The sequence below is a fragment of the Aotus nancymaae genome, unplaced genomic scaffold (genome assembly GCF_030222135.1).
Source record: "Aotus nancymaae isolate 86718 unplaced genomic scaffold, 86718_ANA_hifiasm-v0.15.2.pri h1tg000111l, whole genome shotgun sequence".
NCBI classification, from domain to species: Eukaryota; Metazoa; Chordata; class Mammalia; order Primates; family Aotidae; genus Aotus; species Aotus nancymaae.
Window position 1 is genome coordinate 1,217,722 of NW_026988526.1, and position 22,596 is coordinate 1,240,317.

At 53.8% G+C, this 22,596-nt stretch overlaps 1 protein-coding gene across 3 annotated transcripts in view; it reads left to right on the forward strand.

Moving 5' to 3' along the window:
* The window catches only part of ASMTL (acetylserotonin O-methyltransferase like), a 64,478-nt gene that overhangs the window by 40,335 nt on the left and 1,547 nt on the right, over window positions 1-22,596 (forward strand). For all 3 annotated transcript variants that reach the window (XM_064370940.1, XM_064370941.1, XM_064370942.1), the window contains one exon: window positions 19,317-19,439. In XM_064370940.1, coding sequence (XP_064227010.1) covers window positions 19,317-19,439 — 123 coding nt within the window. The remainder of the gene's footprint in view (window positions 1-19,316; window positions 19,440-22,596) is intronic.

Below are 22,596 nucleotides of genomic sequence, written 5' to 3' on the forward strand. Positions count from 1 at the left end.
GCTGTGCTGTGTGTGTGTGCCTGTCTGCGTCTGTGTGCATGGTGTGTGTCCGTGAGTGTATCTGTGACTGCTGTGCTGTGTGTGTGTGTCTGCATCTATGTGCATGATGTGTGTGTGTGACTGCTGCGCTGTGTGTGTCTGCGTCTGTGTGCATGGTGTGTGTGTGTATGTGACTGCTGTGCTGTGTGTGTGCCTGTCTGCGTCTGTGTGCATGGTGTGTGTCCTTGTGTATGTGACTGCTGTGCTGTGTGTGTGTGCCTGTCTGCGTCTGTGTGCATGGTGTGTGTCTGTGAGTGTGTGTCTGTGACTGCTGCGCTGTGTGTGTGTCTGCGTCTGTGTGCATGGTGTGTGTGTGTATGTGACTGCTGCGCTGTGTGTGTGTGCCTGTCTGTGTCTGTGTGCATGGTGTGTGTGTGTATGTGACTGCTGTGCTGTGTGTGTGTGCCTGTCTCTGTGTGCATGGTGTGTGTCCTTGTGTATGTGACTGCTGTGCTGTGTGTCTGCGTCTGTGTGCATGGTGTGTGTGCGTGACTGCTGCGCTGTGTGTGTGTCTGCCTCTGTGTGCATGGTGTGTGTGTGTATGTGACTGCTGTGTTGTGTGTGTGTGCCTGTGTGCGTCTCTGTGCATGGTGTGTGTCTGTGACTGCTGCGCTGTGTGTGTGTCTGCATCTGTGTGCATGGTGTGTGTATGTGACTGCTGTGCTTTGTGTGTGTGTGTCTGTCTGCGTCTGTGTGCATGCTGTGTGTGTGTATGTGACTGCTGTGCTGTGTGTGCCTGTCTGCGTCTGTGTGCATGGTGTGTGTCTGTGAGTGTGTGTCTGTGACTGCTGCACTGTGTGTGTGTGTGTGTCTGCATCTCTGTGCATGATGTGTGTGTCTGACAGCTGCGCTGTGTGTGTGTCTCCCTCTGTGTGCATGGTGTGTGTGTGTATGTGACTGCTGCGCTGTGTGTCTGTGTGTCTGCGTCTGTGTGCATGGTGTGTGTCTGTGGGTGTCTGTGTATGTGCTGTGTTGTGTGTGTGTGCCTGTGTGTGCATGGTGTGTGTGTATGTGACTCCTGCGTTGTCTGTGTGTGCCTGTCTGCGTCTGTGTGCATGGTGTGTGTGTGTCCTTGTGTATGTGACTGCTGTGCTGTGTGTCTGTGTCTGCGTCTGTGTGCATGGTGTGTGTCTGTGGGTGTCTGTGTATGTGCTGCGTTGTGTGTGTGTGCCTGTGTGTGTGCATAGTGTGTGTGTATGTGACTGCTGCGCTGTGTGTGTGTGTGCCTGTCTGCGTCTGTGTGCATGGTGTCTGTGAGTGTGTGTCTGTGACTCCTGCGCTGTGTGTGTGTGCCTGTGTGTGTGTCTGCATCTGTGTGCATGGTGTGTATGTGTCCTTGTGTATGTGACTGCTGTGCTGTGTGTCTGTGTGTCTGCGTCTGTGTGCATGGTGTGTGTCTGTGGGTGTCTGTGTATGCTGCATTGTGTGTGTGTGTCTGTGTGTGTGCATGGTGTGTGTGTATGTGACTGCTGCGCTGTGTGTGTGCCTTTCTGCATCTGTGTGCATGGTGTGTGTCTGTGAGTGTGTGTCTGTGACTGCTGCGCTGTGTGTGTGTGTCTGCATCTATGTGCATGATGTGTGTGTGTGACTGCTGCGCTGTGTGTGTCTGCCTCTGTGTGCATGGTGTCTGTGTGTATGTGACTGCTGCGCTGTGTGTGTGTGCCTGTCTGCGTCTGTGTGCATGGTGTGTGTGTGTCCTTGTGTATGTGACTGCTGTGCTGTGTGTCTGTGTGTCTGCGTCTGTGTGCATGGTATGTGTCTGTGGGTGTCTGTGTATGTACTGCGTTGTTTGTGTGTGCCTGTCTGTGTGTGTGCATGGTGTGTGTGTGTCTGTGACTGCTGTGCTGTGTGTGTGCCTGTCTGCGTCTGTGTGCATGGTGTGTGTCCTTGTGTATGTGACTGCTGTGCTGTGTGTCTGTCTGCGTCTGCGTCTGTGTGCATGGTGTGTGTGTGTCCTTGTGTATGTGACTGCTGTGCTTTGTGTGTATGCCTGTCTGCGTCTGTGTGCATGGTGTGTGTCTGTGGGTGTCTGTGTATGTGCTGCGTTGTGTGTGTGCCTGTGTGTGTGCATGGTGTGTGTGTGTATGTGACTGCTGCGCTGTGTGTGTGTGCCTGTCTGCGTCTGTGTGCATGGTATGTGTCTGTGAGTGTGTGTCTATGACTCCTGCGCTGTGTGTGTGTGCCTGTGTGTGTGTCTGCATCTGTGTGCATGGTGCGTGTGTGTATGTGACTGCTGTGCTCTGTGTGTGTGCCTGTCTGCGTCTGTGTGCATGGTGTGTGTCCTTGTGTATGTGACTGCTGTGCTGTGTGTCTGTGTGTCTGCGTCTGTGTGCATGGTGTGTGTCTGTGGGTGTCTGTGTATGTGCTGCATTGTGTGTGTGTGCCTGTCTGTGTGTGTGCATGGTGTGTGTGTGTATGTGACTGCTGCACTTTGTGTGTGTGTCTGTCTGCGTCTGTGTGCATGGTGTGTGTCTGTGAGTGTGTGTCTGTGACTGCTGTGCTGTGTGTGTGTCTGCGTCTGTGTGCATGGTGTGTGTGTGTATGTGACTGCTGCGCTTTGTGTGTCTGCGTCTGTGTGCGTGGTGTGTGTGTGTATGTGACTGCTGTGCTGTGTGTGTGCCTGTCTGCGTCTGTGTGCATGATTTGTGTGTGTATGTGACTGCTGTGCTGTGTGTGTGTGCCTGTCTGCGTCTGTGTGCATGGTGTGTGTCTGTGAGTGTGTGTCTGTGACTGCTGCGCTGTGTGTGTGTCTGCGTCTGTGTGCATGGTGTGTGTGTGTCTGTGACTGCTGTGCTGTGTGTGTGCCTGTGTGTGTGTCTGCATCTGTGTGCATGGTGTGTGTGTGTCTGTGACTGCTGTGCTGTGTGTGTGTGCCTGTCTGCATCTGTGTGCATGGTGTGTGTGTGTCTGTGACTGCTGTGCTGTGTGTGTGTGCCTGTGTGTGTGTCTGCATCTCTGTGCATGGTGTGTGTGTGTATGTGACTGCTGTGCTGTGTCTCTGTGCCTGTATGCGTCTGTGTGCATGTGTGTGTGTGTATGTGACTGCTGCGCTGTGTGTGTGTGCCTCTCTGCGTCTGCATCGTGTGTGTGTCTGTGACTGCTGCGCTGTGTCTGTGTGTGTGTCTGCCTCTGTGTGCATGGTGTGTGTGCCTGTCTGCATCTGTGCGCATGGTGTGTGTGAGTGTGTGTCTGTGACTGCTGCGCTGTGTGCCTGTGTGTGTGCCTGCATCTGTGTGCATGGTGTGTGTGTGTATGTGACTGCTGCGCTGTGTGTGTGTGCTGGTCTGCGTTTGTGTGCATGGTGTGTGTGAGTGTGTGTCTGTGACTGCTGCGCTGTGTCTGTGTGTGTCTGCATCTGTGTGCATGGTGTGTGTGCGTGACTGCTGCACTGTGTGTGTGTGCCTGTCTGCATCTCTGTGCATGGTGTGTGTGTCTATGACTGCTGTGCTGTTTGTGTGTGCCTGTGTGTGTGTCTGCATCTGTGTGCATGGTGTGTGTGTATGTGACTGCTGCACTGTCTGTGTGTGCCTGTCTGCGTCTGTGTGCATGGTGTGTGTGTGTATGTGACTGCTGTGCTGTGTGTGTGTGCCTGTCTGCATCTCTGTGCATGTTGTGTGTCTGTGACTGCTGTGCTGTGTGTGTGCCTGTGTGTGTGTCTGCGTCTGTGTGCATGGTGTGTGTGTGTATGTGACTGCTGTGCTGTGTGTGTGTGCCTGTCTGCGTCTGTGTGCATGGTTTGTGTGTGTATGTGACTGCGGTGCTGTGTGTGCCTGTCTGCGTCTGTGTGCATGGTGTGTGTCTGTGAGTGTGTGTCTGTGACTGCTGCGCTGTGTGTGTGTGTGCCTGTGTGTGTGCATGGTTTGTGGGTGTATGTGACTGCTGCGCTGTGTGTGTGTGTGTCTGTCTGCGTCTGTGTGCATGGTGTATGTGAGTATGTGACTGCTGCGCTCGTGTGTGTGTGCCTGTCTGCGTCTGTGTGCATGGTGTGTGTCTGTGTGAGTCTGTGACTGCTGCACTGTGTGTGTGTCTGCGTCTGTGTGCATGGTGTGTGTGTGTATGTGACTGCTGTGCTGTGTGTGTGCCTGTCTGCGTCTGTGTGCATGATTTGTGTATGTGACTGCTGTGCTGTGTGTGTGCCTGTCTGCGTCTGTGTGCATGGTGTGTGTCTGTGAGTGTGTGTCTGTGACTGCTGCGCTGTGTGTGTCTGCGTCTGTGTGCATGGTGTGTGTGTGTATGTGACTGCTGTACTGTGTGTGTGTGCCTGTCTGCGTCTGTGTGCATGATTTGTTTGTGTATGTGACTGCTGTGCTGTGTGTGTGTGTCTGTCTGCGTCTGTGTGCATGGTGTGTGTGTGTATGTGACTGCTGTGCTGTGTGTGTGTGCCTGTCTGCATCTCTGTGCATGGTGTGTGTGTGTCTGTGACTGCTGTGCTGTGTGTGTGTGCCTGTGTGTGTGTCTGAATCTGTGTCCATGGTGTGTGTGTGTATATGACTGCTGCACTGTGTGTGTGTGTGCCGGTCTGTGTCTGTGTGCATGGTGTGTCTGTGAGTGTGTGTCTGTGACTGCTGCGCTGTGTGTGTGTGCCTGTGCGTCTGTGTGCATGGTGTGTGTGTGTATGTGACTGCTGCACTGTATGTGTGTGCCGGTCTGCGTCTGTGTGCATGGTGTGTGTGCGTATGTGACTGCTGCGCTGTGTGCCTATCTGTGTCTGTGTGCATGGTGTGTGTGTGTCTGTGACTGCTGCGCTGTGTCTGTGTGTGTGTCTGCATCTGTGTGCATGGTGTGTGTGTGTCCTTGTGTATGTGACTGCTGTGCTGTGTGTGTGTGCCGGTCTGCCTCTGTGTGCATGGTGTGTGTGTGTATGTGACTGCTGTGCTTTGTGTGCCTGTGTGCGTCTGTGTGCATGGTGTGTGTGCGTATGTGACTGCTGCGCTGTGTGCCTGTCTGCGTCTGTGTGCATGGTGTGTGTGTGTCTGTGACTGCTGCGCTGTGTCTGTGTGTGTGTCTGCATCTGTGTGCATGGTGTGTATGTGTCCTTGTGTATGTGACTGCTGTGCTGTGTGTCTGTGTGTCTGCGTCTGTGTGCATGGTGTGTGTCTGTGGGTGTCTGTGTATGCTGCATTGTGTGTGTGTGTCTGTGTGTGTGCATGGTGTGTGTGTATGTGACTGCTGCGCTGTGTGTGTGCCTTTCTGCATCTGTGTGCATGGTGTGTGTCTGTGAGTGTGTGTCTGTGACTGCTGCGCTGTGTGTGTGTGTCTGCATCTATGTGCATGATGTGTGTGTGTGACTGCTGCGCTGTGTGTGTCTGCCTCTGTGTGCATGGTGTCTGTGTGTATGTGACTGCTGCGCTGTGTGTGTGTGCCTGTCTGCGTCTGTGTGCATGGTGTGTGTGTGTCCTTGTGTATGTGACTGCTGTGCTGTGTGTCTGTGTGTCTGCGTCTGTGTGCATGGTGTGTGTCTGTGGGTGTCTGTGTATGTGCTGCGTTGTGTGTGTGTGCCTGTCTGTGTGTGCATGGTGTGTGTGTATGTGACTACTGCGCTGTGTGTGTGTGCCTGTCTGCGTCTGTGTGCATGGTGTGTGTGTGTCCTTGTGTATGTGACTGCTGTGCTGTGTGTCTGTGTGTCTGCGTCTGTGTGCATGGTGTGTGTCTGTGTATGTGCTGCGTTGTGTGTGTGTGCCTGTCTGTGTGTGCATGGTGTGTGTGTATGTGACTCCTCCACTGTCTGTGTGTGCCTGTCTGCGTCTGTGTGCATGGTGTGTGTGTGTCCTTGTATATGTGACTGCTATCCTGTGTGTCTGTGTGTCTGCGTCTGTGTGCATGGTGTGTGTCTGTGGGTGTCTGTGTATGTGCTGCGTTGTTTGTGTGTGCCTGTCTGTGTGTGTGCATGGTGTGTGTGTGTCTGTGACTGCTGTGCTGTGTGTGTGCCTGTCTGCGTCTGTGTGCATGGTGTGTGTCCTTGTGTATGTGACTGCTGTGCTGTGTGTCTGTCTGCGTCTGTGTGCGTGGTGTGTGTGTGTATGTGACTGCTGTGCTGTGTGTGTGTGCCTGTCTGCGTCTGTGTGCATGATTTGTGTATGTGACTGCTGTGCTGTGTGTGTATGCCTGTCTGCGTCTGTGTGCATGGTGTGTGTCTGTGAGTGTGTGTCTGTGACTGCTGCGCTGTGTGTGTGTTTGCGTCTGTGTGCATGGTGTGTGTGTGTATGTGACTGCTGTGCTGTGTGTGTGTGCCTGTCTGCGTCTGTGTGCATGGTGTGTGTGAGTGTCTGTGACTGCTGTGCTGTGTGTGTGCCTGTGTGTGTGTCTGCATCTGTGTGCATGGTGTGTGTGTGTCTGTGGCTGCTGTGCTGTGTGTGTGTGCCTGTCTGCATCTGTGTGCATGGTGAGTGTGTGTCTGTGACTGCTGTGCTGTGTGTGTGCCTGTCTGCATCTGTGTGCATGGTGTGTGTGTGTCTGTGACTGCTGTGCTGTGTGTGTGTGCCTGTCTGCATCTCTGTGCATGGTGTGTGTGTGTCTGTGACTGCTGTGCTGTGTGTGTGTGCCTGTGTGTGTGTCTGCATCTCTGTGCATGGTGTGTGTGTATGTGACTGCTGTGCTGTGTCTCTGTGCCTGTATGCGTCTGTGTGCATGTGTGTGTGTGTATGTGACTGCTGCGCTGTGTGTGTGCCTCTCTGCGTCTGTGTGCTTGCTGTGTGTGTGTATGTGACTGCTGTGCTGTGTGTGCCTGTCTGCGTCTGTGTGCATGGTGTGTGTCTGTGAGTGTGTGTCTGTGGCTGCTGTGCTGTGTGTGTGTGCCTGTCTGCATCTGTGTGCATGGTGTGTGTGTGTCTGTGACTGCTGTGCTGCGTGTGTGCCTGTCTGCATCTGTGTGCATGGTGTGTGTGTGTCTGTGACTGCTGTGCTGTGTGTGTGTGCCTGTCTGCATCTCTGTGCATGGTGTGTGTGTGTCTGTGACTGCTGTGCTGTGTGTGTGTGCCTGTGTGTGTGTCTGCATCTCTGTGCATGGTGTGTGTGTGTATGTGACTGCTGTGCTGTGTCTCTGTGCCTGTATGCGTCTGTGTGCATGTGTGTGTGTGTATGTGACTGCTGCGCTGTGTGTGTGCCTCTCTGCGTCTGCATGGTGTGTGTGTGTCTGTGACTGCTGCGCTGTGTCTGTGTGTGTCTGCCTCTGTGTGCATGGTGTGTGTGCCTGTCTGCATCTGTACGCATGGTGTGTGTGAGTGTGTGTCTGTGACTGCTGCGCTGTCTGTGTGTGCCTGTGTGTGTGCCTGCATCTGTGTGCGTGGTGTGTGTGTGTATGTGACTGCTGCGCTGTGTGCCTGTCTGTGTCTGTGTGCATGGTGTGTGTGTGTCTGTGACTGCTGCGCTGTGTCTGTGTGTGTGTCTGCATCTGTGTGCATGGTGTGTGTGTGTCCTTGTGTATGTGACTGCTGTGCTGTGTGTGTGTGCCGGTCTGCCTCTGTGTGCATGGTGTGTGTGTGTATGTGACTGCTGTGCTTTGTGTGCCTGTGTGCGTCTGTGTGCATGGTGTGTGTGCGTATGTGACTGCTGCGCTGTGTGCCTGTCTGCGTCTGTGTGCATGGTGTGTGTGTGTCTGTGACTGCTGCGCTGTGTCTGTGTGTGTGTCTGCATCTGTGTGCATGGTGTGTATGTGTCCTTGTGTATGTGACTGCTGTGCTGTGTGTCTGTGTGTCTGCGTCTGTGTGCATGGTGTGTGTCTGTGGGTGTCTGTGTATGCTGCATTGTGTGTGTGTCTGTGTGTGTGCATGGTGTGTGTGTATGTGACTGCTGCGCTGTGTGTGTGCCTTTCTGCATCTGTGTGCATGGTGTGTGTCTGTGAGTGTGTCTGTGACTGCTGCGCTGTGTGTGTGTGTCTGCATCTATGTGCATGATGTGTGTGTGTGACTGCTGCGCTGTGTGTGTCTGCCTCTGTGTGCATGGTGTCTGTGTGTATGTGACTGCTGCGCTGTGTGTGTGTGCCTGTCTGCGTCTGTGTGCATGGTGTGTGTCTGTGGGTGTCTGTGTATGTGCTGCGTTGTGTGTGTGTGTGCCTGTCTGTGTGTGCATGGTGTGTGTGTATGTGACTACTGCGCTGTGTGTGTGTGCCTGTCTGCGTCTGTGTGCATGGTGTGTGTGTGTCCTTGTGTATGTGACTGCTGTGCTGTGTGTCTGTGTGTCTGCGTCTGTGTGCATGGTGTGTGTCTGTGGGTGTCTGTGTATGTGCTGCGTTGTGTGTGTGTGCCTGTCTGTGTGTGCATGGTGTGTGTGTATGTGACTACTGCGCTGTGTGTGTGTGCCTGTCTGCGTCTGTGTGCATGGTGTGTGTGTGTCCTTGTGTATGTGACTGCTGTGCTGTGTGTCTGTGTGTCTGCGTCTGTGTGCATGGTGTGTGTCTGTGTATGTGCTGCGTTGTGTGTGTGTGCCTGTCTGTGTGTGCATGGTGTGTGTGTATGTGACTCCTCCACTGTCTGTGTGTGCCTGTCTGCGTCTGTGTGCATGGTGTGTGTGTGTCCTTGTATATGTGACTGCTATCCTGTGTGTCTGTGTGTCTGCGTCTGTGTGCATGGTGTGTGTCTGTGGGTGTCTGTGTATGTGCTGCGTTGTTTGTGTGTGCCTGTCTGTGTGTGTGCATGGTGTGTGTGTGTCTGTGACTGCTGTGCTGTGTGTGTGCCTGTCTGCGTCTGTGTGCATGGTGTGTGTCCTTGTGTATGTGACTGCTGTGCTGTGTGTCTGTCTGCGTCTGTGTGCGTGGTGTGTGTGTGTATGTGACTGCTGTGCTGTGTGTGTGTGCCTGTCTGCGTCTGTGTGCATGATTTGTGTATGTGACTGCTGTGCTGTGTGTGTATGCCTGTCTGCGTCTGTGTGCATGGTGTGTGTCTGTGAGTGTGTGTCTGTGACTGCTGCGCTGTGTGTGTGTTTGCGTCTGTGTGCATGGTGTGTGTGTGTATGTGACTGCTGTGCTGTGTGTGTGTGCCTGTCTGCGTCTGTGTGCATGGTGTGTGTGAGTGTCTGTGACTGCTGTGCTATGTGTGTGCCTGTGTGTGTGTCTGCATCTGTGTGCATGGTGTGTGTGTGTCTGTGGCTGCTGTGCTGTGTGTGTGTGCCTGTCTGCATCTGTGTGCATGGCGTGTGTGTGTCTGTGACTGCTGTGCTGTGTGTGTGCCTGTCTGCATCTGTGTGCATGGTGTGTGTGTGTCTGTGACTGCTGTGCTGTGTGTGTGTGCCTGTCTGCATCTCTGTGCATGGTGTGTGTGTGTCTGTGACTGCTGTGCTGTGTGTGTGTGCCTGTGTGTGTGTCTGCATCTCTGTGCATGGTGTGTGTGTATGTGACTGCTGTGCTGTGTCTCTGTGCCTGTATGCATCTGTGTGCATGTGTGTGTGTGTATGTGACTGCTGCGCTGTGTGTGTGCCTCTCTGCGTCTGTGTGCTTGCTGTGTGTGTGTATGTGACTGCTGTGCTGTGTGTGCCTGTCTGCGTCTGTGTGCATGGTGTGTGTCTGTGAGTGTGTGTCTGTGGCTGCTGTGCTGTGTGTGTGTGCCTGTCTGCATCTGTGTGCATGGTGTGTGTGTGTCTGTGACTGCTGTGCTGCGTGTGTGCCTGTCTGCATCTGTGTGCATGGTGTGTGTGTGTCTGTGACTGCTGTGCTGTGTGTGTGTGCCTGTCTGCATCTCTGTGCATGGTGTGTGTGTGTCTGTGACTGCTGTGCTGTGTGTGTGTGCCTGTGTGTGTGTCTGCATCTCTGTGCATGGTGTGTGTGTGTATGTGACTGCTGTGCTGTGTCTCTGTGCCTGTATGCGTCTGTGTGCATGTGTGTGTGTGTATGTGACTGCTGCGCTGTGTGTGTGCCTCTCTGCGTCTGCATGGTGTGTGTGTGTCTGTGACTGCTGCGCTGTGTCTGTGTGTGTCTGCCTCTGTGTGCATGGTGTGTGTGCCTGTCTGCATCTGTACGCATGGTGTGTGTGAGTGTGTGTCTGTGACTGCTGCGCTGTCTGTGTGTGCCTGTGTGTGTGCCTGCATCTGTGTGCGTGGTGTGTGTGTGTATGTGACTGCTGCGCTGTGTGCCTGTCTGTGTCTGTGTGCATGGTGTGTGTGTGTCTGTGACTGCTGCGCTGTGTCTGTGTGTGTGTCTGCATCTGTGTGCATGGTGTGTGTGTGTCCTTGTGTATGTGACTGCTGTGCTGTGTGTGTGTGCCGGTCTGCCTCTGTGTGCATGGTGTGTGTGTGTATGTGACTGCTGTGCTTTGTGTGCCTGTGTGCGTCTGTGTGCATGGTGTGTGTGCGTATGTGACTGCTGCGCTGTGTGCCTGTCTGCGTCTGTGTGCATGGTGTGTGTGTGTCTGTGACTGCTGCGCTGTGTCTGTGTGTGTGTCTGCATCTGTGTGCATGGTGTGTATGTGTCCTTGTGTATGTGACTGCTGTGCTGTGTGTCTGTGTGTCTGCGTCTGTGTGCATGGTGTGTGTCTGTGGGTGTCTGTGTATGCTGCATTGTGTGTGTGTGTCTGTGTGTGTGCATGGCGTGTGTGTATGTGACTGCTGCGCTGTGTGTGTGCCTTTCTGCATCTGTGTGCATGGTGTGTGTCTGTGAGTGTGTGTCTGTGACTGCTGCGCTGTGTGTGTGTGTCTGCATCTATGTGCATGATGTGTGTGTGTGACTGCTGCGCTGTGTGTGTCTGCCTCTGTGTGCATGGTGTCTGTGTGTATGTGACTGCTGCGCTGTGTGTGTGTGCCTGTCTGCGTCTGTGTGCATGGTGTGTGTGTGTCCTTGTGTATGTGACTGCTGTGCTGTGTGTCTGTGTGTCTGCGTCTGTGTGCATGGTGTGTGTCTGTGTATGTGCTGCGTTGTGTGTGTGTGCCTGTCTGTGTGTGCATGGTGTGTGTGTATGTGACTCCTCCACTGTCTGTGTGTGCCTGTCTGCGTCTGTGTGCATGGTGTGTGTGTGTCCTTGTATATGTGACTGCTATCCTGTGTGTCTGTGTGTCTGCGTCTGTGTGCATGGTGTGTGTCTGTGTATGTGCTGCGTTGTGTGTGTGTGCCTGTGTGTGTGCATGGTGTGTGTGTGTATGTGACTGCTGCGCTGTGTGTGTGTGCCTGTCTGCGTCTGTGTGCATGGTATGTGTCTGTGAGTGTGTGTCTATGACTCCTGCGCTGTGTGTGTGTGCCTGTGTGTGTGTCTGCATCTGTGTGCATGGTGTGTGTGTGTATGTGACTGCTGTGCTCTGTGTGTGTGCCTGTCTGTGTCTGTGTGCATGGTGTGTGTCCTTGTGTATGTGACTGCTGTGCTGTGTGTGTGTCTGCGTCTGTGTGCATGGTGTGTGTCTGTGAGTGTGTGTCTGTGACTGCTGCGCTGTGTGTGTGTCTGCGTCTGTGTGCATGGTGTGTGTGTGTATGTGACTGCTGCGCTTTGTGTCTGTCTGCGTCTGTGTGCGTGGTGTGTGTGTGTATGTGACTGCTGTGCTGTGTGTGTGTGCCTGTCTGCGTCTGTGTGCATGATTTGTGTGTGTATGTGACTGCTGTGCTGTGTATATGCCTGTCTGCGTCTGTGTGCATGGTGTGTGTCTGTGAGTGTGTGTCTGTGACTGCTGCGCTGTGTGTGTGTCTGCGTCTGTGTGCATGGTGTGTGTGTGTATGTGACTGCTGTGCTGTGTGTGTGTGCCTGTCTGCGTCTGTGTGCATGGTGTGAGTGTCTGTGACTGCTGTGCTGTGTGTGTGCCTGTGTGTGTGTGTCTGCATCTGTGTGCATGGTGTGTGTGTCTGTGACTGCTGTGCTGTGTGTGTGTGCCTGTCTGCATCTGTGTGCATGGTGTGTGTGTGTCTGTGACTGCTGTGCTGTGTGTGTGCCTGTCTGCATCTGTGTGCATGGTGTGTGTGTGTCTGTGACTGCTGTGCTGTGTGTGTGCCTCTCTGCGTCTGTGTCCATGGTGTGTGTGTCTGTGACTGCTGTGCTGTGTGTGTGCCTGTGTGTGTGTCTGCATCTGTGTGCATGGTGTGTGTGTGTCTGTGACTGCTGTGCTGTGTGTGTGTGCCTGTCTGCATCTGTGTGCATGGCGTGTGTGTGTCTGTGACTGCTGTGCTGTGTGTGTGCCTGTCTGCATCTGTGTGCATGGTGTGTGTGTGTCTGTGACTTCTGTGCTGTGTGTGTGCCTGTCTGCATCTCTGTGCATGGTGTGTGTGTGTCTGTGACTGCTGTGCTGTGTGTGTGTGCCTGTGTGTGTGTCTGCATCTCTGTGCATGGTGTGTGTGTGTATGTGACTGCTGTGCTGTGTCTCTGTGCCTGTATGCGTCTGTGTGCATGTGTGTGTGTGTATGTGACTGCTGCGCTGTGTGTGTGTGCCTCTCTGCGTCTGCATGGTGTGTGTGTGTCTGTGACTGCTGCTCTGTGTCTGTGTGTGTGTCTGCCTCTGTGTGCATGGTGTGTGTGCCTGTCTGCATCTGTACGCATGGTGTGTGTGAGTGTGTGTCTGTGACTGCTGCGCTGTCTGTGTGTGCCTGTGTGTGTGCCTGCATCTGTGTGCATGGTGTGTGTGTGTGTATGTGACTGCTGCGCTGTGTGTGTGTGCTGGTCTGCGTCTGTGTGCATGGTGTGTGTGAGTGTGTGTCTGTGACTGCTGCGCTGTGTCTGTGTGTGTGTCTGCATCTGTGTGCATGGTGTGTGTGCGTGACTGCTGCACTGTGTGTGTGTGTCTGTCTGCATCTCTGTGCATGGTGTGTGTGTGTCTATGACTGCTGTGCTGTTTGTGTGTGCCTTTGTGTGTGTCTGCATCTGTGTGCATGGTGCGTGTGTGTATGTGACTGCTGCGCTGCCTGTGTGCGCCTGTCTGCGTCTGTGTGCATGGTGTGTGTGTGTATGTGACTGCTGTGCTGTGTGTGTGTGCCTGTCTGCATCTCTGTGCATGTTGTGTGTCTGTGACTGCTGTGCTGTGTGTGTGCCTGTGTGTGTGTCTGCGTCTATGTGCATGGTGTGTGTGTGTATGTGACTGCTGTGCTGTGTGTGTGCCTGTCTGCGTCTGTGTGCATGGTGTGTGTCCTTGTGTATGTGACTGCTGTGCTGTGTGTCTGTGTGTCTGCGTCTGTGTGCATGGTGTGTGTCTGTGGGTGTCTGTGTATGTGCTGCATTGTGTGTGTGTGCCTGTGTGTGTGCATGGTTTGTGGGTGTATGTGACTGCTGTGCTGTGTGTGTGTGTGTCTGTCTGCGTCTGTGTGCATGGTGTATGTGAGTATGTGACTGCTGCGCTCGTGTGTGTGTGCCTGTCTGCGTCTGTGTGCATGGTGTGTGTCTGTGTGAGTCTGTGACTGCTGCACTGTGTGTGTGTCTGCGTCTGTGTGCATGGTGTGTGTGTGTATGTGACTGCTGTGCTGTGTGTGTGTGCCTGTCTGCGTCTGTTTGCATGATTTGTGTATGTGACTGCTGTGCTGTGTGTGTGTGCCTGTCTGCGTCTGTGTGCATGGTGTGTGTCTGTGAGTGTGTGTCTGCGTCTGTGTGCATGGTGTGTGTGTGTATGTGACTGCTGTGCTGTGTGTGTGTGCCTGTCTGCGTCTGTGTGCATGATTTGTTTGTGTATGTGACTGCTGTGCTGTGTGTGTGTGTCTGTCTGCGTCTGTGTGCATGGTGTGTGTGTGTATGTGACTGCTGTGCTGTGTGTGTGTGCCTGTCTGCATCTCTGTGCATGGTGTGTGTGTGTCTGTGACTGCTGTGCTGTGTGTGTGTGCCTGTGTGTGTGTCTGCATCTGTGTCCATGGTGTGTGTGTGTATATGACTGCTGCACTGTGTGTGTGTGCCGGTCTGTGTCTGTGTGCATGGTGTGTCTGTGAGTGTGTGTCTGTGACTGCTGCGCTGTGTGTGTGTGCCTGTCTGCGTCTGTGTGCATGGTGTGTGTGTGTATGTGACTGCTGCACTGTATGTGTGTGCCGGTCTGCGTCTGTGTGCATGGTGTGTGTGTGTCTGTGACTGCTGCGCTGTGTCTGTGTGTGTGTCTGCATCTGTGTGCATGGTGTGTATGTGTCCTTGTGTATGTGACTGCTGTGCTGTGTGTCTGTGTGTCTGCGTCTGTGTGCATGGTGTGTGTCTGTGGGTGTCTGTGTATGCTGCATTGTGTGTGTGTGTCTGTGTGTGTGCATGGTGTGTGTGTATGTGACTGCTGCGCTGTGTGTGTGCCTTTCTGCATCTGTGTGCATGGTGTGTGTCTGTGAGTGTGTGTCTGTGACTGCTGCGCTGTGTGTGTGTGTCTGCATCTATGTGCATGATGTGTGTGTGTGACTGCTGCGCTGTGTGTGTCTGCCTCTGTGTGCATGGTGTCTGTGTGTATGTGACTGCTGCGCTGTGTGTGTGTGCCTGTCTGCGTCTGTGTGCATGGTGTGTGTCCTTGTGTATGTGACTGCTGTGCTGTGTGTCTGTGTGTCTGCGTCTGTGTGCATGGTGTGTGTCTGTGGGTGTCTGTGTATGCTGCATTGTGTGTGTGTGTCTGTGTGTGTGCATGGCGTGTGTGTATGTGACTGCTGCGCTGTGTGTGTGCCTTTCTGCATCTGTGTGCATGGTGTGTCTGTGAGTGTGTGTCTGTGACTGCTGCGCTGTGTGTGTGTGTCTGCATCTATGTGCATGATGTGTGTGTGTGACTGCTGCGCTGTGTGTGTCTGCCTCTGTGTGCATGGTGTCTGTGTGTATGTGACTGCTGCGCTGTGTGTGTGTGCCTGTCTGCGTCTGTGTGCATGGTGTGTGTGTGTCCTTGTGTATGTGACTGCTGTGCTGTGTGTCTGTGTGTCTGCGTCTGTGTGCATGGTGTGTGTCTGTGGGTGTCTGTGTATGTGCTGCGTTGTGTGTGTGTGTGCCTGTCTGTGTGTGCATGGTGTGTGTGTATGTGACTACTGCGCTGTGTGTGTGTGCCTGTCTGCGTCTGTGTGCATGGTGTGTGTGTGTCCTTGTGTATGTGACTGCTGTGCTGTGTGTCTGTGTGTCTGCGTCTGTGTGCATGGTGTGTGTCTGTGTATGTGCTGCGTTGTGTGTGTGTGCCTGTCTGTGTGTGCATGGTGTGTGTGTATGTGACTCCTCCACTGTCTGTGTGTGCCTGTCTGCGTCTGTGTGCATGGTGTGTGTGTGTCCTTGTATATGTGACTGCTATCCTGTGTGTCTGTGTGTCTGCGTCTGTGTGCATGGTGTGTGTCTGTGGGTGTCTGTGTATGTGCTGCGTTGTTTGTGTGTGCCTGTCTGTGTGTGTGCATGGTGTGTGTGTGTCTGTGACTGCTGTGCTGTGTGTGTGCCTGTCTGCGTCTGTGTGCATGGTGTGTGTCCTTGTGTATGTGACTGCTGTGCTGTGTGTCTGTGTGTCTGCGTCTGTGTGCATGGTGTGTGTCTGTGGGTGTCTGTGTATGCTGCATTGTGTGTGTGTGTCTGTGTGTGTGCATGGCGTGTGTGTATGTGACTGCTGCGCTGTGTGTGTGCCTTTCTGCATCTGTGTGCATGGTGTGTCTGTGAGTGTGTGTCTGTGACTGCTGCGCTGTGTGTGTGTGTCTGCATCTATGTGCATGATGTGTGTGTGTGACTGCTGCGCTGTGTGTGTCTGCCTCTGTGTGCATGGTGTCTGTGTGTATGTGACTGCTGCGCTGTGTGTGTGTGCCTGTCTGCGTCTGTGTGCATGGTGTGTGTCCTTGTGTATGTGACTGCTGTGCTGTGTGTCTGTGTGTCTGCGTCTGTGTGCATGGTGTGTGTCTGTGGGTGTCTGTGTATGTGCTGCGTTGTGTGTGTGTGTGCCTGTCTGTGTGTGCATGGTGTGTGTGTATGTGACTACTGCGCTGTGTGTGTGTGCCTGTCTGCGTCTGTGTGCATGGTGTGTGTGTGTCCTTGTGTATGTGACTGCTGTGCTGTGTGTCTGTGTGTCTGCGTCTGTGTGCATGGTGTGTGTCTGTGTATGTGCTGCGTTGTGTGTGTGTGCCTGTCTGTGTGTGCATGGTGTGTGTGTATGTGACTCCTCCACTGTCTGTGTGTGCCTGTCTGCGTCTGTGTGCATGGTGTGTGTGTGTCCTTGTATATGTGACTGCTATCCTGTGTCTGTGTGTCTGCGTCTGTGTGCATGGTGTGTGTCTGTGAGTGTGTGTCTGTGACTCCTGCGCTGTGTGTGTGTGCCTGTCTGCGTCTGTGTGCATGATTTGTGTGTGTATGTGACTGCTGCGCTGTGTGTGTGCCTGTCTGCGTCTGTGTGCATGGTGTGTGTCTGTGACTGCTGTGCTCTGTGTGTGTGTGCCTGTCTGCGTCTGTGTGCATGGTGTGTGTCTGTGAGTGTGTGTCTGTGACTGCTGTGCTGTGTGTGTGTCTGCGTCTGTGTGCATGATGTGTGTGTGTATGTGACTGCTGTGCTGTGTGTGTGTGCCTGTCTGCGTCTGTGTGCATGCTGTGTGTGTGTCCTTGTGTATGTGACTGCTGTGCTGTGTGTCTGTGTGTCTGCGTCTGTGTGTGTGTGAGTACATACAGACACGAGGGCATCTCTAAACCCGTAGACATGGCCGAGCGTGGTGGCTCACGCGTGTAATCCCAGCACTTTGGGAGGCCGAGGCAGGCGGATCACCTGAGGTTGAGAGTTCGAGACCAGCCTGGCCAACATGGAGAAACCCCATCTCTAGTAAAAATACCAAAAACTCGGCCGGGTGCGGTGGCTTACACCTGTAATCCAAGCACTTCGGAGGCCAAGGTGGGCGGATCACCTGAGGTCGGGAGTTCAACAGCAGCCTGACCGACTTGGTGAAACCCCATCTTAAAAAAAAAAGTACGAAAAACTTAGCCGGGTGTGGAGGCGGGCGCCTGTAATCCCAGCGACTCGGGAGGCTGAAGCAGGGGAATCACTTGAAGCCAGGAGGGAGGCGGAGGTCGCAGTGAGCCGAGATCAGACCACTGCACTCCAGCCTGGGCGACAAAAGCGAAACTCCATCTCAAATAAAGAAGGAAATAGTAATAATAATAACTACAAAATACAGACAAAAGAACCACCAGGTGGGCGGCTGTGTGAAGCCATCCTGGGTGCAGGTAGTTGGGAGGGATCGGAGATGGGGAACAGCTGACCTCCGTGACCACGGGCGTCCACGGCACCGAGGCCACAGAAGGAAGCCACGCAAGAGCTGCAACAGGACGGCCCCAGGTTAGACTGAGAAGAAAACTTCCAGGTGGCGGCCACAGATGCCTGCACGGATTGAGAGGAGACGCCTCACCTGCCGTAACTCAGCAGCATCCGACGACGGCCAGGCCTGCGGGCAGACGTGCTGGGCACCTCCATGCCCCTCTTCCCCTCAAGGTTTTTAAAGAAACACAATTGGCAGGGTGCCATGGCTCACAGCTGTCATCCCAGCACTTTGGGAGGCCAAGGCAGGTGGATCACCTGAGGTCAGGAGTTCAAGACCAGCCTGGGCAACATGGTGAAACCCCATCTCTACTAAAAATAGAAAAATTAGCCGGATGTGGTGGCAGAAGCCTGTAGTCCCAGCTACTCGGGAGGCTGAGGCTGGACAATCGCTTGAACCTGAGAGGTGGAGGTTGCAGTGAGCAGAGATCTCGCCACTGCACTCCAGCCTGGGTGACGAGTGAAACTCCATCTCAAAAAATATACACACACAAAAATAAACACACAACACAATCACCCTACAGCTCGTCCTGCAGGAGAAACAGAAATGCTAAAGTTTTTTATTTTATTTTTTGAGACAGAGTCTTGCTCTGTTGCCCAGGCTGGAGTGCAGGGGCGCAATCTCGGCTCACTGCAAGCTCCACCTCCCGGGTTCGAGTGATTCTCCCGCCTCAGCCTCCGGAGTAGCTGGGACTACAGGCGCCCGCACCACACTCAGGTAATTTTTGTATTTTTAGTAGACATGGGGTTTCACCATGTTGGCCAGGCTGGTCTCGAACTCCTGACCGCAGGTGATCCACCAGCTCAGCGTCTGAAAGTATGGGGATTACAGGTGCGAGCCACCGCACCCAGCTATTTTGTTTTGTTTTCTTTTTGATTTTGAGATGGGGTCTCCCTCTGTCTCCCAGGCTGGAGTGCAGTGCCGCTGTCTCAGCTCATTGCAAGCTCCACTTCCTGGGTGCACGTGACCCTCCTTGCCTCAGCCTCCCGAGTAGGTGGGATGACAGCGCACACCACCACGCCCAGCGAAGATTTGCTTTTTCAGTAGAGACGGGGTTTCACCGCGTTGGCCAGGCTGGTGTCGATCCCCTGAGCTCAGGTGATCCACCCGCCTCGGCCTCCCAAAGTGCTGGGATGACAGGCATGAGCCACCGCACCCGGCCTGGAATGTATCTTTTAAGGGGAGACGGTTCACTGCACTACAGCAGACCACCTTTTGATTTCAATTACAGAGCGGTGTGTAGCTACATACAGCCCCTGCAGGCAGCCCTCCCCGGGCGCCTGGATCGGGGAACTGCCAGCGAAGACCTGACTGCCCCCGGCAGAGGGAGAACCCGCTTTGTCCTGACCCTGCCTGCCTGGCCCGGGTGATGCCCCTGAATTTCCTGCCTCTTTATTTTTTTTTTTGTCAGCTAGGCTGGAGTGCAGTTGTGCAATCTCGGCTCCCTGCAACCTCCGTCTCCCAGGTTCAAGCGACTATTCTGCCTCAGCTTCCCAAATAGTTAGAATTACAGGCGCCCGCCAGCACGCCCGGCTAACTTGTATTTTTAGTAGCAATTAGACGTGGGGTTTCGCCACGTTGCCCAGGCTGGTCTCGAACACCTGACCTCGGACTATCCGCCCACCTCAGGCTCCCAAACTGCTGAGGTTACAGGGGTGAGCCACCATGGCTGACCTTTTCCCTGCCGGAATCAAATCACACAGGTGGAACATCACTAACCAGCTCTTGATGGCGCTCTGTTCAAGTCACCAAGGGGATATGCCTCGGGCACACCCATTCCCACCCACGCCCGTCTCTTCTCCTTGTCTGATTTAGGACAAGGGTGGCCGTCCCAGCATCTGTCACGGGACGATGGCTTTATGGCTCGCGCCTGTAATCCCAGCACTTTGTGAGGCCAGGGCGGGTGGATCACAAGGTCAAGAGATCGAGACCATCCTGGTCAACATAGAAGTTAGCCGGGTTACGTGGTGGGCGCCTGTAGTCCCAGCTACTCGGTAGGCTGACGCAGGAGAATTGCTTGAACCCGGGAGGCGGAGGTTGCAGTGAGCCGAGAACGCACCACTGCACTCCAGCCTGGTGACAGAGCAAGACTCCGTCTCAAAAAAAAAAAAAAAAAAAAATGGAGGACTGCTTTTCCCATGCCTGATGCACGCGTCATGTTATATCTTTAAACCAGGTGACTTTTTCCGGGATCCCCTCCCCCCCGCAGACCTGTACGTCCTGTGCCAGGTCCTCCATGACTGGCCGGAAGACAAAGTCCACAAGATACTCAGCAGGGTCTCCCAGAGCTGCAAGCCAGGTGAGCAACACTCATCAGCTTCACTTTTGCGTTAGCACGTCGCGTTTCTGGTTCAAGTTTCCACAGGAGGCCGGGCGCGGTGTCATCCAGCACTTTGGGAGGCTGAGGCGGGCAGATCAGCTGAGGTCAAGAGTTCGAGACCAGCCTGGCCAAAATGATGAAACCCCATCTCTACTAAAAATACAAAATTAGCCTGGCGTGGTGGCAGGAGCCTGTAATCTCAGCTACTCAGGAGGCTGAGGCAGGAGAATCCCTTGAACCTGGGAGGCGGAGGCTGCACTGAGCCGAGATCGCGCCACTGCACTCTAGCCTGGGTGAAAGAGTGAGAGACTCCGTGTCAAAAATTAAAAATTAAAAAAATTTAAAACTAAAGTAGGCCAATATACGCCTGTCATCCCCCCACGTAGGGAGGCCGAGGTGGGAGAATGGCTCCAGCTCGGGAGTTTGAGGCTGCGGAGACTTGTGACCGTGCCGGTGCAATGCAGCCTCGGCGAAAGAGTGACAGTCTGTCTCAAAAAAAAAAAAAAAAACCCCAAAGTCTGCTGAGTTAAATGTTCATCTCAGCCAGCCAGGCGCACACTCAACGTCACTTCCAGAGGTCAAGGTGGCTGCATCACCCGAGGTCAGGAGTTCAAGACCAGCCTGGCTGACGTGGCAAAATGCCGTGTCTATTAAAAAAAATTAGCCAGGTGTGACGGCAAGTGCCTCTAGTCCCAGCTACTCGGGAGGCTGAGGCAGGAGGATCTCTGGAACCCGGGAGGCGGAGATGAGGACTGCAGTGAGCCGAGATCACGCCAGCACACTGCAGCCTGGGCAACAGCGTGAGACTCCGAATGCGAAAAAATAAAAATCCTAAGGAAGAGAAAGTTTATGTAGTATTCATGAAGCTGAAGTGGGTCATTGCAAAGCTCTTTTATTTATTTTTGAGATGGAGTCTCGCTCTGTGTCTCCCAGGCTGGAGTGCAGTGGAGTCCAGCTCACCACATCCTGTGCCTTCCGGGTTCAGCGATTCTCAAGCCTCAGCCTCCTGAGTAGCTGGGATTACAGGCATGTGCCACCACGTCCAGGCAATTTTTGTATTTTTAGTAGAGACAGGGTTTCACCATGTTGGCCAGGCTGGTCTCAGACTCCTGACCTCGTGATCCACCCGCCTCAGCCTCCCAAAGTGCTGTGAGCCACCGCGCCCAGCCTCAAACATCTTCATTCTCGTCATCTTCCCATTGAGGAGCCTGCGGAGGAGGAAGCGGGAGTGGGTCCTGCCATCTCAGGGTTGGCCAAGACGGAGGGAAATCCACGCATCCGTGGACCCTGCAGTTTAAATCCATGCTATTCAAGGATCAGCTGTGGCTAATCTATGTGTTTCTACACAGGCACCCGTGCCCGTGCACAGACACAGCACACAGCATCCCAGCTCAAAGCCTTCACACCACGTGTCTCCCGAGTATCCAGGCTGCTCCCTGGAGCAGGTGGGGCTGCAGGAACCCCAAGCTCCAGGGGTCCAGCAAAGGCCACGCATCATATTTCCACAGTTACACGAGCTGGCCCTGAGGGAATCTCGCAGCTGCTCAGGCTCCGTTCCTGGACTCAGAGTTGAACGTTGCAGCTGCAGTGACAATTACTCAAATAGAGAGAAAACGCTTGATGACCTTAACAGAGCCCGGGCCGGGAGCCTCATTTCCTGAGGGTTGAAACGGGACTCCCCACAGGCTCAGCTGCTCATGGGGCCTCCACCCTTTTCTCTCTCCCTCTGTGTCTTTCTCTCTTTCTCTCTCTCTCTTTTTCTTGAGACGGAGTCTTGCTCTCATGCCGCAGGCTGGAGTGCAATGGCGCGATCTCGGCTCACTGCAACCTCCGCCTCCCGGGTTCCAGCAATTCTCCCGCCTCAGCCTCCTGAATTGCTGGGATTACAGGCATGCGCCATCATGCCCGGCTAATTTTTTGTCTTTTTAGTATAGATAAGGTTTCACCGTGTTAGCCAGGCTGATCTTGAACTCCTGACCTCATGATCTGCCTGCCTCAGCTTCCCAAAGAGCTGGGATTACAGGCGTGAGCCAGCACACCCGGCTAATATTTGCATTTTTTTTTCTTCTTGTAGAGAGGTTTTCACCATGTTGGTCAGGCTGGTCTCAAACTCCCGACCTCAGGTGATCCACCTACCTCAGCCTCGCAAAGTGCTTGGATTACAGGCGTGAGCCACTGCGCCCAGCGGTATCTATCTGCTTACATATTTTTTTGAGACAAGATCTCACTCGGAGACCCAGGCTGGTATGCAGGGGGGCAGTCACAGCTCACTGCAGCCTTGCCTTCCGGGGCTGAAGCCATCCCCCCACCTCAGCCTCCCGAGCAGCTGGGACTACACACATGTGTCAGCATGCTCAGCTAATGTTTTAAAACTTTTTTTTTTTTTTTTTTTTTTTGTGGCTGTGCATTGTGGTTCACACCGGTAATCCCAGCACTTTGGGAGGACAAAGTGGGGGGAGTCACCTGAGGTCAGGAGTTCGAGACCAGCCTGGCCAACATGGTGAAAACCTATGCCTACTAAACACACACACACACACACACACATGTAGCTAGACATGGTGGCGGGCGCCCGTAATCCCAGCTACTCAAGAGGCTGAGGCAGGAGAATCACTTGAACCCGGGAGACGGAGTTGCAGTGAGCCGAGGTCGCGCCACTGCACCCCAGCCTGGGTGACAGAGCAAGACTTCATTTCAAAAAAAAAGTTTCTTTTTGGCCGGGCGTGGTGGTTCACACCTGTAATCCCAGCACTTTGGGAAGCCGAGGCGGGTGGATCACGAGGTCAGGAGATCGAGACCATCCTAGCTAACACGGTAAAACCCCATCTTCACTAAAAATATAAAAAATTAGCTGGGCGTGGTGGTGAGCGCCTGTACTCCCAGGGAGGCTGAGGCAGCAGAATGGCCTGAACCCGGGAGTAGAGGTTGCAGTGAGTTGAGATCTCGCCACTGTACTCCAGCCTGGGTGACAGAACGAGACTCTGTCTCAAAAAAAAAAAAAAAAAAAAAAAATTTTTTGTGGTGATGGGAGTCCCGCTCTGTCACCCAGGCTGGGGGACCGTCTGTCATAACTCACTGCAGCCTTGACCTGAGTTCAAGCAATCCTCCCACCTCAGCCTCCCGAGTAGCTGACAGTACA